The sequence below is a fragment of the Gorilla gorilla genome, chromosome 10 (genome assembly GCF_029281585.2).
Source record: "Gorilla gorilla gorilla isolate KB3781 chromosome 10, NHGRI_mGorGor1-v2.1_pri, whole genome shotgun sequence".
Classification (NCBI taxonomy): domain Eukaryota; kingdom Metazoa; phylum Chordata; class Mammalia; order Primates; family Hominidae; genus Gorilla; species Gorilla gorilla.
Window position 1 is genome coordinate 145920547 of NC_073234.2, and position 17574 is coordinate 145938120.

At 53.2% G+C, this 17574-nt stretch overlaps 1 protein-coding gene across 14 annotated transcripts in view; it reads right to left on the bottom strand.

Moving 5' to 3' along the window:
* Positions 1-17574, bottom strand: part of RIMBP2 (RIMS binding protein 2) — a 329547-nt gene that overhangs the window by 57950 nt on the left and 254023 nt on the right. For all 14 annotated transcript variants that reach the window (XM_063694494.1, XM_055357621.2, XM_055357617.2 and 11 more), the window contains one exon: positions 1500-1704. In XM_063694494.1, coding sequence (XP_063550564.1) covers positions 1500-1704 — 205 coding nt within the window. The remainder of the gene's footprint in view (positions 1-1499; positions 1705-17574) is intronic.

Genomic DNA, 17574 nt, shown 5'->3' on the forward strand with positions numbered 1-17574 from the left:
AACACCTGCTTTCCTTCCAGGAGTCTGGAGCTTTGGTGGGCACAGTGCCCGCGCAAGCAGCCCCCAGGAAAAGCTCTGGGCCCGAGTCTCAGTGGGTTTCCCAGAGCAGAAGCTGTGCATTTCTTGTCGCACGGAGTGGGGCTCTGTGTGGCCCTTCACGGGAGGGAGAGAGACAGCGTGGAGACACGTGCATTCTGTTTTCCCCTGGGAAGAAGGAAAACCGTCTTGTTTTCCTCCACTCTTCAGGTGTCACAGCTCAAATGTGGTTTCTTGGCAGCCGCCTTCCAGGACCATCTAGAAGAGCCCAAGTCACTGTCCACCTCATCACCTGGTCTTCATGCAGCGTCTGGATCAGAGGCTCCCCACGTATCGTCTGCCCGCCAGCAGGAGCTCCGCACGGTGCCCTGTCTGTCTCTCAGCATTGCAACCTAGGCAGGGCATGCAGCCTGGGTGTCGTGAGTGCCTGGAGATGAGCGGCAGAGCGCTCGGACCCTGGTCCCTGCCTGCTGGCCTTCCACAGCCACAGCCACTTACCCCACCCGGCATTCTCTCTGATGCATGGACCAAAAGGGAAGGGCATGGGAAGGCGTGGGACGAGCGGAGAGGCAGGAGAATGTTTTTTAGCAAGACACAAGTGGCATCTCCTTATTTTAATGATAAAAAGCACCCAAGGTACTTATATATTCTGATAAGAACTAGGGGAAATTTGCAAATTATCTTTTTTACAGAATTCCAAAGTGAGGTTCAGACGCTCATCTCCCCTAATTTTTTTTTAAACCAACTTCTTAAACAGGTGGGCAGACCTGGCCATGAAACCTGTCTAACCTCTGCATCCCACTTAACCTTCAGCCGGGACGTAGCACCTCCACCGAGGTCTGATTAAAGGACATCTGTGATCCCTCTGCCTGCGACCAAGACTAAATCCCCCAGCACACACACAGGGGGCTTCTCCCCACCCGGCCTCTAAGCAGGACTGTGATGGGCAAGGGCTCATGTTCACCACTGCCTTTGCTAGAACAGAGGTTCCAAGCACGTCCCAACATCACCAACAAGTTACTGAGATGAGAAGGAAGGAAAAACAACAAACACAGAGAAATGAGCTTCACAGAGCTTTGGAGTACCCAGCCAAGAAATCCTCGTGGAGTCGTCGCCAGTGCAGACTCTGCAGCCAGACTCCTGGGTTCAAATCCCAGACTGAGCCTTCATCAGCATCTGTGTGACCCACACTAGTGCTTTGGTTTTTCTCGCCTGTAAAATGGGCCCATTTTACAGGTGAGAAAATGTGTGGGTCCCACAATTGTGGATGCCCGTGAGGTGCTGAGTGTACTGTGTGCCCCACGGCTGTGAGCAGCCCTGTTCTCATCCTTCCCATTGCAGTGGCGGGTCCCTGTACCCTCTGCCAGGTGTCACCAAATCGACTTCACCTGTGCACACCCTTGCAGGCAGCCAACGGCCATTCTCTCCCCACCACAGCCAAGGCGGAAGGTCCAGGCGCTTACCTTTGCCGAGGGAGGTGGCTAGGCCATTCATGAACTGTGGGAAAGGCTTGCTGGGGGCCGTGGAGATGTCCAGGGGGGCCACCGCGCTGCCACCCAGCAGGTCAATCTTCCCAGCGTGCTGCCGGAACTTCTCCAGGTCCCGGGACAGCAGGTTGAACTGCTCACTTTGAGTCCGGCATTTCTCTTCCAGCTCTCGAACCTTGGACTGCACGGCAGAAGCAGGACAGGGGGTCAGCGGTGGCATTTGGTGGTGGAAATGTGTGTGCGCCTGTTCACATGTGTTGTACGTGTGCACATATGCACATGTGTGCACGTGTGTACACACGTGTTGTCTGAAAATGCATGTGTGGTGAGTGTGTGCATATGAGCATGTATCCTGTGTGCACGTGTCTGTGTGTGACGTGTGCAGCAGGGGCCGCCTCCCACTTCCACGGGAGAGCAGTGCCTGATAAACCCAGCTTCTCCTGCCACCTGGCTACTGGCCAATGTGAGAAACCACAGGTGCCAAGAAATCCTGCAAACACTCAGCTCTCAGCCAACCGTAGATTGTTCTGGGCTGTGCGTGCAGCCCGGGCACTTTGCAGTTGGCAGGCTTTGCTAGAGCTGTTTGGAACTTGGAGTATGAGGCTGTGATGCGGCCCAGACTCAGGGGAGCAGCTCAGGTGCTGTCCCATGGATGCAAGGATGCAATTCTTCTCATCCAGGGCGCCCGCCCCCTCGGACTGTAGAACCCTTAAGAACACCACTTGGAGCAATAAGGAATCTCTATCTGCTACGTTCAGTTAGCAACATTGCTGCATTTGCAGACAACACGAAGCCACATCGGGAGCCCTGGGGAAGGCAAGCGTCTCCCCCAGGGACACACACAGGAAAGGGGTAGCCCAGCAAACTCCTTCCTCGGGTCAGGACAGGCCTGGGCTGTGTCCAGTCTCGGGACATCTCTGACCCTTGTGGGCTTCCTCCCAGGTCAGAGGTGCATGGGCAAAGCCCCGCTCCCTGCTCCCCTGGGACTTGAGCTCTACATAAGACATGGCCTCCTGACATAGGTTTCTGGCACCCATCACAGAAGGTGCAGGACAGAGGGGTCTACAGAGGACCCACTCTACCTTCTCACCCCGCGTTCCTTTCTCCACTGTGCTGACCACCCCCCGGCACTGCGGTAGCTCCTGGGCTATTTGTTTCTTGTCGGTGTCCATGGCTACACTCTCGGCCCCAAGCCTCTGCTTTCTGGCTCATGGACACACCTTCGATACTCTGCATGGACTCAGCACCCAGCAAGTGCTCAAAGAGCGTTTGCTGAATCAGTGAAAAAGGCGAGCCCTGAGCTGTGGGCACCGCGCTCCTCGTGGGGATGGCTTGTCAGGTCTGCATGCAAAGCCGCTTTCTTGCCACTCCTTACTTTGGGATGGCCAGGAACATCCCATTTATGGGGTTATTAATGTCATCTGTGGGGCTGACGATACTGACGTTTCCCCCAGTGAAATGTCAGCCCCATGAGGGCAGGGCTTTGTCTGCCTGTTTCCTGCTGCGTCCCGGACCTGAGCAAAGGGCTCAGCAACAGCCCCCCACCTCCCCCTCCCCCTCCTCCGCCCCTCCACTTCATCCATTCTCTCCCCGACTATCCCTCCACAGGCAGCAGGCTTCTCAGCTCCTTAGTCCAGAATGAAGCACTATTTATGGCTGAGATCATGGATTTCTAAAATAAACCTAACAAATCCAAAGCCTATAATTAATTTCTTTGATTCATTAAAAGAAATCAGCAGTATTCTTCTTTAAAAAGCTGAATGGGCTTGGCCAAGCCGGCTGTGTCTACCAAGATAGGCATAGAGCTAAAAACCCAGGGGCTCTGGGGCCTGACATGGAAAGCATCGGAGGGAACCCAAGCCCAGGGACAGCTCCGACCCCAAATGTGGGGTCTGCAGGTGGGATGATGACTTGGCTTCGCAGGGCTTGCAGGGGCTCTGGTTCTGCTGGTTCAGCCCTTAAGACAGAGTGACAGGCCCTGCAGGGCAGCCAGGGTCCTGGCCAGGGAACAGCTGCCACTGCCCGCTGCAGGCAAGGCCGGACCCCGGAGGGCCCTGAGCTCAACTGTGTGAGCCAACGAACCCCCAGGCACCCATGGGGCACTCGTGGAGCCTTCCCAGGGTGTGGAGAAACAGGAGACGTTTAATAGTCATGCATTCATTCTAACATGTGACAGGGAACATGTAACTGGCACACCCATTCCCTAATGTCGTGTCTATGAAAATGACCTAATTAAAATAGGCCAGGCACGGTGGCTCACGCCTGTAATCCCAGCACTTTGAGAGGCCGAGGTGGGCGGATCACCTGAGCTCAGGAGTTCGAGACCAGCCTGGCCAACATGGTGAAACTCAGTCTCTACTAAAAATACAAAATTAGCCGGGCAGGGAGACACGCGCCTGTAGTCCCAGCTATTTGGGAGGCTGAGGCAGGAGAATCACTTGAACCCGGGAGGCAGAGGTTGTAGTGAGCTGAGATCGAGCCTCTGCACTCCAGCCTGGGCAACAAGAGTGACACTGTCTCAAAAAAAAAAAAAGTGAATAGATTTTTCATACAAAAATCTTGAAATGATAAAATTATAGCAATAAAGAACAGATCAGCGGTTGTCAGGGTTTTGGGTTAGGGGAGGGTGTGACGAGGGACGGTGCCATGAGGGAGTTTCTCTGGGTGACAGAGCCATCTGTACACCTGATGGTGGTGGTGGTTACAAGAATCTGTATATGCCACCAAATGCCATACAGCTATATACGAAAAAAAGAAAAAAGAGTGGATATAAACACTCGAGAAAGCAAGTAAATTCCCCAGCATGCTACAGTGCTGCTCCCACGCCAGCTTCCCGGCTTTGAGAACACACTCTGGCTACAGAGACACCACCACCGGGAAGCCAGAAGAGGGGCCACGGGAACTCTCCCTGCTGTCTTTGTAAATTCCCGTGACCCTAAAATTACTTCAAAATAAAGTTTTCAGAAATGAAGAGATTTTAAACAACAGGAACTAAGAATACAGGTGGCATACAGAGACGGTGAAGATAACGAAAGGTACCACCCCATCAAGGGGGCTAAGGGCGGCTGAGGTCACAGGAGCCTAAAGCGGGTTCTGCATCTGATACACACCTACCAGCGGCCGGCAGGCTGCAAGCTGCCTGCTTTCGTTTGCAGGAGGGCAGGTCGTCGCAATACAGAGGGAACAGGGCAGGCTGTCTGCTCTCCCATGGTCCCATGGGACTCCCAGAAATGATGGGGGTGGGGGGGCCAAGGATGAGGGTGAGCCGAGCAGCAGCTGCATACTCTCTGTGGTTTGGTCCCCAGGGCCTGGCAGGGCCACTCCCATGCCTGTGTCCTATGTGGGCCATAGTGGCGCTTCCCAAGGTCAGCCCCTTGGCCTGGCCCATCAGTCCATCCTCAACCGTTAGTTCAGGACTTGGCACAGGGTGGACATTTAACAGATATTTGATGGATCACCATAAGCTGCGGGTAAACGAATCTACGCACAGGAAGTGTGGAGTACCCTTCAGTTAGAGATGAACCAGGTCCCCTCTGTCCAAGGGAGATAGAAAACGGGTGGTGAAGCAGCCACCAGGTGGCTCACCAAGGAACCCTGAGACCCCTGCACAGGGGCCGCTGTGTCATCGCAGGCCTGGGTGTTCATCAGGGCCGGGTTCCCTCTCCCACGGGGAACCCTCAGCTCTAGGTATCCTGTGAGTCTGTGCTCCAGGCCCCACTCTGTGCACAGAGGACGCAGGCCCCTCGGTAGGCTGGAAGTGCCATCAGCAGCAGGAAAGCGGCGCTCGCAGGAGCAGCCGTAATCATGGTGGCAGTATTGGTATTGATGAGCAGTACTAGTATCAGTAGCACTGGTATTTTTATCACCTGCAGTAGTAGAAGTCTTGCTTTGGTATTAGAGCATTAACAGCAGTGGTAGCAATAGTAGTATCTTTTGTAGGAATAGCATTGGTATGAGTAGTGGTATAGTAACAGTGCTGTTGGTATTAGTATTAATAGCAGCCTAGTATTAGCAGCAGCAGCAGCAGCAGCAATATTGGTATTATTTGTACTAGTAGCAGCAGTATCATTATTACTACCTGCAAGTGTACTGGTGTTATCCTTCACAGTCACAGTTTGGTGTTAGTATTAGTAGCAGCAGCAGATGCAGTATTAGCAGCAGCAACAGCAGGGATTTTGGTGTTCTTAGCAGAGTGGCAGCCAGCCACTGTCCTTGCTTTCCCCACAGATTCCCCAGGGCCTGGCGCTGGGGACATCCACCGCGTTCTGAGGGGGTGTCGGGAGCAGGAGGCCCACGGGCAGCAGTGAGGGGGGAGAGCCAGCTCGCCTTGAGCCCTGTCCCACAGTCCCCTCGCCCACCTGGGCTCACTGCACAGGAGATTCCATGCCCTCCTGTGACACAAAGTCACTCCCTTCTTGAAGCCTGAGAAACGCCCCCAGGCTCCCAGCTGTCACCTCCTCCCGGAGGGTGTTTCTCCTCCAAGGGGTCACCAGATAGGGCCAGTGGTTCGCCATTCACAAGGGACCCATCCGCAGGACCCAGCTACCTCCCGCCAGGCTCCACCCATGACACTGGGGGTCACATTTCCACGTGAGATGTGGATGGGAGGATGCCCAAACCACGCTGCCCTGCTTCTCTCGAGGGGGCTGCAGAGAGCCTGGCCCGGGGGTTGTAGGGACACCGGCTCTGCCCAGCTCATTCTTGCCAACTGCTCCTTACACCTCGGGGGGTCCCGGGGTGGACTTGAGTGCCACGGCAAATCACCGTGTGGACACAGTCCTGCACGCAGACTGGCAGGGGTGCCAGCAGGGGCAGGGGCAGGGTAGACCTGCAGGAACTCAGGATGGGGTGGTGAGCAGGGCAACCAGCTCTGTCCAAAGGGGCTGGTGCCTCGGCCCGGGTACAGCCCACCAAAGGCAAAGCTAAAGCTTCTGGTTTCCCAGGAGCAGCAGGGCGTCGTCCCCTCCACATCTCATGTTGAAATGTGACCTCCAGTGTTGGAGGCAGGGCCTGGTGGGAGGTGTCTGGGTCCTAGGGATGGATCCCTCATGAATAGCTTGGCGCTGTCCTTGCCATAATGAGCAGGCTAAGTTCACACAAGGTCTGGTTGTTGAAAAGAGCCTGGCACCTCCCATACCCTCCTGCTCTCAGCACACTACACGCCTGCTCCCCCTTTGCCTTCTGCCATGATTGTAAGTTTCCCAAGGCCTCCCAGAAGCCAGCACACCCCCTGTACAGCCTATAGGACCATCAGCCAGTGACTCCTTCATAAATCACCTTCATAAACCTTCATAAATGGCCCAGCCTCAGGCATTCCTTTATAGCAAGAATGGCCTGACACACCCAGGGAATTTTCAATTCACCGGAAAGTCTCACATTTTAAACCCTGCTGAGTATTTCAAGGCCCATCAGCAGCCTGGGCTGACAGGCATGTCTAGAGATGGCTGCAGGCTGTGGCTGCTGGCCGTGGTGCTGCTCTGCACGACAGCACGGTGACACTCCCGCATCAGCAGGTTGGGTGTGTGGGGGGTCAGGTTGGATCAAATGCCCTCATGGCCCTGTAGATGCCCCCGGCTGTACCCACATAAGCCTCCGACACACAGGACGATCCCTCACTTGCTCCTGGGCCTGGGGGGCTCTGGAACTTAGAATTTGCGACCCTCTGCATGCCTACATCCACCTGGGCATTGAGCATACACTTACAGACAAGCTGGGCAATGCATTGTCATAATTGAGGATCCCACCCAGTGGTGGCCAGTGCAGACACCAGGAAGGCCGCGCTGCCGCAAGCCTGGAGACAGCTGCCCCGAGGATGCCTGCCCAGCTGCATCTCCACCAAGGCCCAAGGCACGCTACTCAGCGTGACCAGTATCAGGAAAAATAAACAGTAAAATTATTGGCTTTTTCCTAAGCATAAGGGATGGAAGAAACGGGCATTCGTTGGTTAAAGTGAAGATATGTCACCCAGCTCACACATCTTAGCACTGCCCCACCTTTGAACGAGCAGGGTGTGGACTAGTGAGGCCCTGCTCCTGCGGTCTCAGGCACGGTGCTCAGAGCTGGGTCTCTAGCTGGTTCTGTGTATGGACGCTGACTCGAGGAATCTGGTTGCCCTAGTCCCTGTGCAGTTGACGTGCTTTCCCCGAATGAGCATCATGGGGCCAAAGCGCAAGCACCCTCCTAGCAGGGCAGAGCGCTGGCACCATGTGGAGCTCACAGACCAGGCATGGAATGTACCCTCTCCTGCCTGCTTGTCCACCAGCACGTGCTCCGTAAATGCTTGTCTGATGGGAGAATCTGCTGTGAGACTTGCTTTCCTTGTAACCTACAATGAAGGTGTGGAACAGGGGCATAGCCTCCCCCACCTCAGATTCCTACCAAGGAGAACCTAAGAGTCCTGCTCGCCCACATCCAGCTTGTTTGCACCTTTCCTTTAGGCTCCTCGCCTGAGCACAGCTCCCTGGCGTCGTGGCAGCAGGGAAGGCTCTCGTGACTGCCAGGGGGGTCCCTGCTGGGGCTAAGAGCTTCCAATTGCCTATGGGGAGGAATTGCCAGCAGGAGCCGCTTCCAAAGCATGCTGAGAGAAAAGAGCAACCCGTGGTCCTGCCCCAGGCAGGCGTATTTACACCTCGATATTTATTTCCGGATACAGAGTGCTGTCCTGTCTGGGTTTGGGACTGGGCCTGAGTGTCACCCCGGCTGCAGGGATGCAGGGACACACCCAGCCCCATGGTGCTGGCTCCTCCCCATCCCGAGGCCACCTGCTCAGCGCTAGGGCCTGCAGGGCACTGCTCAGAAGCAACTGAGTCCGGACCAGGCAGGAACAGATGGCACAGTCATCAGGCAAATCAACTGTAATTGGAACAAACAGCAGAGGCTTGCAAATGTGGATGTGGCTATTTCTAAAGACAAGGGGAAGCATCCAAAGACGCCCCCACAGCTCCCCCAGCTCCTGGCTCAGTGCCCTCCTCTGGCTTCCCGGCCTCTGTGAAGAGGGGTGATAAGCAGGCGCTGTGCTGGCGGCTGGCATCCAAACGGGGTGGTTCTGAGAGCAAGGGGCCCGATGCATAATCACTCCAGAATCACAGGCAGAACCCAGGGACGGTCCAGGCTCACCAGGTCACTTGACTTAGTGTCAGAGGAGCTCAAACCACAGCGATTCCATCTTGACTAGGGGCTGGGAAAGATGAGGCTGAGACCTACTGGGCTGCATTCCCAGATGGTGAAGGCATTCTAAGTCACAGGATGAGATAGGAGCTCAGCACAAGATACAGGTCTCAAAGACCCTGCTGATAAAACAGGGTGCAGTAAAGGAGCCACCGAGACCCACCAAAACCAAGATGGCAAAGAGAGTGACCGCTGGTCGTCCTCACAGCACATTACATGCTCATTATAATGCATTGGCTGCTAAAAGACACTCCCCTCAGCGCCATGACAGTTTACAGATGCCACGGCAGCATCAGGAAGTTCCCCTACGTGGCCTGAAAAAGGTGGAGCCCTCAGTTCTGGGAACTGCCCACCCTCCCCCCACAAAAACTCATGAACAATCTACCCCTTTTCAGCATATAATCAAGAAACAACCACGAATAGCCCACACTGCTGCTCTGCCTATGGAGTGGCCATCCATTTGTTTCTTCACTTCTCTCACATACTGGCTTTCGCCTTCCTCTACGGACTCATCCAAATTCTTTCTTGCGCAAGATCCAAGAACCCTCTCTTGGGGTCTGGATCGAGGCTGCTTTCCGGTAACATTAGGAGCAATTTGGAAACAAATTGTCCCATGTGCTGTCTTTATGTGATTTCATTGATCACTGGCTGAATACCTACTATGTGCCAGGCCCTACATGATTTCATTGATCACTGGCTGAATACCTACTATGTGCCAGGCCCTCTGTGATTTCATAGCTCACTGGCTGAATACCTACTATGTGCCAGGCCCTCTGTGATTTCATTGATCACTGGCTGAATACCTACTATGTGCCAGGCCCTACGTGATTTCATTGATCACTGGCTGAATACCTACTATGTGCCAGGCCCTACGTGATTTCATTGGTCACTGGCTGAATACCTACTATGTGCCAGGCCCTACGTGATTTCATTGCTCACTGGCTGAATACCTACTATGTGCCAGGCCCTCTGTGATTTCATAGCTCACTGGCTGAATACCTACTATGTGCCAGGCCCTCTGTGATTTCATTGATCACTGGCTGAATACCTACTATGTGCCAGGCCCTACATAATTTCATTGATCACTGGCTGAATACCTACTATGTGCCAGGCCCTACGTGATTTCATTGATCACTGGCTGAATACCTACTATGTTCCAGGCCCTACGTGATTTCATAGCTCACTGGCTGAATACCTACTATGTGCCAGGCCCTCTGTGATTTCATAGCTCACTGGCTGAATACCTACTATGTGCCAGGCCCTCTGTGATTTCATAGCTCACTGGCTGAATACCTACTATGTGCCAGGCCCTCTGTGATTTCATAGCTCACTGGCTGAATACCTACTATGTGCCAGGCCCTCTGTGATTTCATTGATCACTGGCTGAATACCTACTATGTGCCAGGCCCTACGTGATTTCATTGATCACTGGCTGAATACCTACTATGTGCCAGGCCCTACGTGATTTCATTGATCACTGGCTGAATACCTACTATGTTCCAGGCCCTACGTGATTTCATAGCTCACTGGCTGAATACCTACTATGTGCCAGGCCCTCTGTGATTTCATAGCTCACTGGCTGAATACCTACTATGTGCCAGGCCCTCTGTGATTTCATAGCTCACTGGCTGAATACCTACTATGTGCCAGGCCCTACGTGATTTCATTGATCACTGGCTGAATACCTACTATGTGCCAGGCCCTACGTGATTTCATTGCTCACTGGCTGAATACCTACTATCTGCCAGGCCCTACGTGATTTCATTGCTCACTGGCTGAATACCTACTATGTGCCAGGCCCTACGTGATTTCATTGATCACTGGCTGAATACCTACTATGTGCCAGGCCCTACGTGATTTCATTGGTCACTGGCTGAATACCTACTATGTGCCAGGCCCTACGTGATTTCATTGCTCACTGGCTGAATACCTACTATGTGCCAGGCCCTCTGTGATTTCATAGCTCACTGGCTGAATACCTACTATGTGCCAGGCCCTCTGTGATTTCATTGATCACTGGCTGAATACCTACTATGTGCCAGGCCCTACATGATTTCATTGATCACTGGCTGAATACCTACTATGTGCCAGGCCCTACATGATTTCATTGATCACTGGCTGAATACCTACTATGTTCCAGGCCCTACGTGATTTCATAGCTCACTGGCTGAATACCTACTATGTGCCAGGCCCTCTGTGATTTCATAGCTCACTGGCTGAATACCTACTATGTGCCAGGCCCTCTGTGATTTCATAGCTCACTGGCTGAATACCTACTATGTGCCAGGCCCTACGTGATTTCATTGATCACTGGCTGAATACCTACTATGTGCCAGGCCCTACGTGATTTCATTGATCACTGGCTGAATACCTACTATGTGCCAGGCCCTATGTGATTTCATTGCTCACTGGCTGAATACCTATGTGCCAGGCCCTACGTGATTTCATTGCTCACTGGCTGAATACCTACTATGTGCCAGGCCCTCTGTGATTTCATTGATCACTGGCTGAATACCTACTATGTGCCAGGCCCTACGTGATTTCATTGATCACTGGCTGAATACCTACTATGTGCCAGGCCCTACGTGATTTCATTGATCACTGGCTGAATACCTACTATGTGCCAGGCCCTACGTGATTTCATTGCTCACTGGCTGAATACCTACTATGTGCTTGGCCCTGCCTGGGGGAGTCATGCATTGCTGCTGACTCAGAGAGACCTCCCGGGTAAGTTGGTGTTAGGCCATTGCACCAGGGCAGAAGACGAGGCCAAGAGGGACTTGTGGTCACACCCCCAGCGGGCAGTAGGACCCACCCAGGTCTCTCTGGCCTCTGAGTCTCTCTGTCGAGGGCCCACCTAAGCCCAAGCCTGTGCCCTCACTCACCCACACATTCCCCTAACACACTCACTGGCCCAGGGGTCACCCAGCCTCTGAACAAGAGCCAGGCAGGGCTGGTTCCCTGCAGGCAGAGCAGGCCCAGCGCCTGGGACCACAGCTCTTTACCTTCAGGCCCAGCGCCTGGGACCACAGCCCTTCACCTTCAGGCCCAGCGCCTGGGACCATAGCCCCTTACCTTCAGGGGCCCACAGACATGGTTCCATTTTAGTTTCTTTTAAAATCAGAAAAGAAGTGAAAAAGGATGAGAAATACATCATGCATCCAGCCCGTGTAATACTCATCTTTATTCCACCCTAGACGCAAAACACAACTGTTAGGATTATTTTATGGAGGAAGAGACGACCCCTAAAGGCAAAGGCCACACAGCCCACAATCATCCACTGCAGGCCTGAGGCCGGACCCCTGCGGGGAGGTAGACCCCAGCCTGCCTGGGAAGCAAGCACGCTGGCCACCCCGAAAGTCTCCCAGGGAGGAAGGGGGCGCTGTTCAGGAAAAATAGCCGGGCTCCTCTGAGGCCGAGATGAACCAGGGCTGACATCACCTGAGGTTCAATGCCTCGCTCCAGGAGGAGACACCCAAAGCGCTGTGGAGAGAAGGCGAGGGACCCCCATCAGGGTGCCCTGAAGAACCACCAGAGCTGCCGACATGCACACGCCAAGCACACAGCACTGGCGCAGGCTCCTCATGACGTTCCCCTGACCAGGAAGCCCAGATCCTCATCTCTTAGCCCAGCCACATGGTGACAAGCACACCAGCCCCTAGACTTTTCTCAAAGCACCTGAGAGGGTGTTACCAGGCTGACTTCCTGCCCTTGGGGCCATGCCCTGGCACTTGGGAGCTGGGTGTCCTCGGGTAAGTGGCTCATTGTCTCTGTGCCCCGATTGCCTAATCAGCAAAATGAGGTGACAGAGGACCTCAGGCAGTGGTTTCAGGGGTTAAATATGACTGTATTTCTCAAGGGCCTGGGGTAAAGCGACTTCCTGCATTCCTGCCCTCTGCTACTGCTGCACACCCAGAGAATATCAGCGGGTGAAGATGGCCCGGCCGGCGCTTCCTCAGTCTGGAGCTGCCAGCACTAACTTATGATTCAGCCTCCAGTACGCTCTACAGGCAGGACCAGGGCCGCTGTCCCCTCTGCCCCCACCCAGCACCTGCAGGGAGGTCAGAGTTCTGAGCTGATGGGAAGCTGTGCTGTGCAGCAGCCGTGGAAGGCCTGGACTCTGGAGCTGTTATGCCTAGACTGTTTGTTCTTCAAAGAAGACTACCAGAGTCCAGAGTCAAAGCCAAGCGGCAAGGATCTTTACTACAAGTTCGAACCTGGTCCTTCCATTCTACAGCATACAAGAGGGCCCTGAACAATGCGAGTGTTTGCTTTTTATAGCCTGAAAGTTACAGGGGAACAAAGGAATTCTTTTGGTTCCTGCTCTTTCAGTAAAACTTTGAACGGCTGTCTCCTTATCGGAGACTTTCCTGGTGGTGTTTGTACTGGGCTCAGGAAGTTTGAGAGATATATGGCGATATGTGGTGAGATGAGAGGATGGGATGTGTTTGTACTGGGCTTGTTTGTTTTGAGCCCTGGGCTGAGGAATGTGCCCGGCTCCTTTCAGAGCCAAACTCCTGGGGCTTGAATGGGATTCTGCTCATGACTATCTGAGACCCTCGGGCAGGTCATTCATTAACCTCGCTGTGTCTTGGTTTCCCCCAGATAGGAAGAAGATCAAGTGAAACGGGCATTATCTTGTGGATGTCTCGATGTCTCTCCTACGCACTCTCAGGACAGGGCCCAGCACAGGGCACCTGTTCGAGGTGGTGGTGTTGCTCTCATTGTTTTCTTTTGCTTCTCTGTTTTGATAGGACGCTAAGTGCCAAAGAAATTATTTAACTCCTAGCAGCTAGAATCTCCCCGCTCTCAGGTTCTTAGGTTTACAAAAAGAACTGTCTTGACAGGCAAGTTCCTGAAAACCTCTGTTCTATGTTTAAATCCTGATGCGCATCTTTGCTAAACCCCAAAACTAGCCCAGGGTACTCCTTGGGCCTCAGGACTTCACGCAGAGCAACCAAGAAAAAAGACACCTCCCCGTTGCCACCAAAACCTCCTGGCCATTCATTCTTTAGAGAACAGGGCCTAGAAGTGTCCGTGGCACTGGAGTTGTGTATGTGGGGACCGTGAAAGGAAAATAAATCTCAGGACCCCATAATCACCAAGCCAAAGGGAAGCATGAAGCTGGGAACCGTGTCAGCAAATCTGCCTTCCATTGTATTTCTAAATAAGATAGCGCAAAGATTAAAAAGCTACATACCTCCCTCACAATTTGCACACAAAGAGATTCCTTGTGGACCTCAAGATCTTTATCCTAAAACAGTTCCGTTGAAGTTCACCCAGGCAATGTAAATTGATCGTTTATCTTCACAGGGGTGGGACAAAGAACTGAGCTCCTAACCCTCTGCTCACCCGAGACAAAGGTATATCTGATTGTTTCTTCCGCCCTATTATTTATGCAAAAATGCAGATTCAATGAGCCAGACTAAGGCATAAATGACAATTCCTCTGCCTCCAGCTCACATGGAAATTGTGTATTCAGTGAAAGGCTCATCAGAGACTCAAAAGAATGCAACCCTTTGTCTCTTCTCTACCTATTGAAACCACCATTGCAAAATGATAACTGAGACAGTGAAAGAGATCTGACCTAACTCCATTGTGCTTCTAACCTCCAGGCTGTCCTTGTTCATTCCTGGGTGTGGGCTGAACGAACTCTGTGAGGAGCTTAGTGTATAGTTTAGCTTTGAATCAAAGAAGATAACAGCCCTTTCCCAAAACAAGCCTCCTTCCCTGCCCGGAAATAAGACTGCCTTTGCAGGACTAACAAATTGGCCACAAGACTATAAATTATTGTTTAAGAGCCATGCAGCAAGAGGCTGAAAGATTCTGACCCTCCCCAAATTGCTCCTGGAGATAACATCACTATTGTAAAACCTAAGATCAGTTATTGAGATATTTTGTAGACCCTGCCCTCTATGGATAAACTAGCTCATCTGGTCTTGTGGTCCCCACCCAGGAAGTGACTCAGTGCAAGAGGACAGCTTCGACCCCCTATGATTTCATCTCCAACCCAGCCAATCAGCACTCCCAACTCACTGGCCCCCTAGCCACCACATTATCCTTAAAAACTCCAGTCTCCAAATTCTCAGGAAGACTGATTGAGTAGTAATAAAACTCTGGTTTCCTGTACAGCCAGCTCTGCATGAATTACTCTTTCTCTACTGCAACATCCCTGTCTTAAAAAATTGGCTGTATCTAGGCAACGGGCAAGGTGAACCCACCAGGCGGTTACACTATGACCCAGAAGCGCCCGCTTCAAGTTGTCTCACCTTTCCAGACTGAACCAATGGACATCTTACACTTATTGATGACTCACATCTCTCTAAAATGTATAAAAGCAAGCTGTACCCAGACCGCCTTGGGCACATGTCATCAAGACCTCCCGAGGCTGTGTCACAGGTGCATCCTTAACATTGGCCACATCCTGAATTGATTGAGACCCATCTCAGACACCTTTGGTTCTCCGTGTGCTCAGGCATTTTATGTAACACGTGTTCTGGGGTGTATCCTATCTAGGCGCTCTCTATTGTATCTGGCTGAGCATGGAAGCAGGCTGCCCAGTGGAATGTTCTGTCTACAGAAAGTCACCAATATGCCCCATTCTCCAAGGACACAAACACCTAGACATGAAACCCCCACTGCACACCACAGGTGGTTCTTTGATGGGTGAGTGGGTGGGACTTGACAGCCATGGTTTCTCGGTCAACAGCTGCAGTGTTGGGATCAGGTTCCCAAGGTGCTCACCCTGCAAAGGCCAGGGCTTCCCAGGGAACGCACTGCTGAAAATACTCTCTGCTTCCCAGGAGCTGGCCTCACAGGCTCCCTAAACAATGCTTCTCAGACCTCAGTGGCATGAGAAACATCTGGAAGGGTGATTACAGCCAACCTTGGGGCCCCTCCCCGAGGGGTTTGGATTCAGCAGGTCCGAGGCCAGGCCTGAGAAGCCGCTTTGCTCACAAGCTCCTGGGCGCTGCTGCTGCCCCGGGGAACCCACTTAGAGAACCACTTGTCCAGAAGTGGGAAAGGCCGTTCCTTCCACGAACTCACCATCCAACTCAGAGGCGTGGAAAACTTTCAAAGGCCTGTCTGGAGGGCAACCCAGCCTCTCCTCCACCCCAGGGGAATAGCAAGGGGGTGGTCTTTGGCAGAGAGGAGCGCAGGCAGCCTCCCTGGCCTGTGGGAAGGAGCTTGCTGTCCACACAATGCAGAGGCAGAACGGAAGGGTGTGAGGCTCAGGCGTGCAGCTTGAATTCTGATGACCAGTAACCGAATTAACCGAATTCAGCGTTATCCGCTAGGCTCTCTCAACAACTCTGGCCCAAGGGTAGAATCAACCCACAATTTCTCTCCTCTGCGGTCATCCGAACCCCAGGACTGCTCTCCCAGCCTGACAGTCACAGCCTTGGCAGGACGGGAAGAGCCATGTGTCTGGGCCTGCGCGGCACCTCAGCGAGCAAGGCGTTGCATTTGACACCCGGATGAGGGGGAGGCCCTGCTCGTGGAGCTCCTCGGAGCAGCTCCTCAGCTCCCCCAGGCTGAGGAACCCCGACCACCCCCCACCTGCGTCAGAAGCTGCAGTTCAGGAAGCAGAGGCAGGTCAGAGCAGGCCCAGGACTCATGGCCGCGTCCACTCACGGGAAAAGCATCGCCAAGCACGCCGGGCAGGGAAGATGCTATTCTCTAGAATACCTGCATGCTGTCCAAGGTGTTCTGCGCGAAGAGCAAAGCAAGACAGTTACAGAAAGACGCCGTAAATAAAAGACACAATTCCCAGCACATCCGAATTGCCTTCTGTTTTTCGAACCAAAGCACGCTGCGTTGCGATCGTCACATTTGAAAGCATGCACCACCAGCAGCACGGGGTGACAGGTGACAGCAGGATCATGGTGGAGCGGTCCCTCAGAGGCAGATTAAAGCCACACAGGGTCACGTCAATGGGCTCCGGGGCAACTGGGGAGAGGGAACTACCTTTTCTGCCAGGAGACGATGCAAATTAAAGTGCGGTGGATAACTCAGGCCAGGGAAAGTGAATTATTTTCCAGGGAGATAAATGGCCATTTGGAGGTCTGTTTCTATTCTCCCAGGTTATATATTTTCCTATTTGCTATTCATCACACTCCTCCCTCCAGATAGTCATTAACTAATGGAGGCTTTCAGAAAATCCATTTTAATATATAGGATGATAATGATGAAACCTTTTCCTGTGGGAGGAATAGACTTTAAAAGGCAACGTAAGAGATGCACATAGCCCGTTTTAAGTGGCTACTGCTCCCCCAGGGACACGGGACAAGGTCATTCTGAAGAGGGCAGCCTCATCCAATATTGGCCTTTCTTAAGGGAACATTACCAGGAGGACGCCACCCCAGGGCAGATCCCCTTTGACGTAAATCTCTCCTTGCGGGGTGGTGAATTACACAATCCTTGACTTCGGCAGGTGGGGGCCCCAGCTCACTGTAGCCCAGCCACCGTGCATGATGGATGCAGACAGCAGAGGCCTGAGGGGGACCCCATAGCCCTCCCTGTCTGCCTGGCTACTCACTCCCAAGGAGGCTGGCATTGGACCAGGAGCCAAGGACAGGGGTGGTCACTCCCAATATGCCACTCACGCAGGTGGGACATAGCCGTTGTTTCCTTCCCAAGGCCCCAGTGGGAAACATCTCTGGGAGGCAGGAGAAGGCCACTCCTGTCGTGTTTGTGAGGACCACACCCGGGGAAGTGCCTCAGATGGCGCTGAGGACTGATTCCCCAGGCCCTCCTTTCTCTGATCCTACAAATGCCTCCCCAGGATGGGTGTCATACCTTAAAAAGGTACCCCAAGGCAGTTCATCAGAGACCAGGACGGCCTCCGGAAGGTCCACCCCTTTCCCCCTGGGGAAATTAATTC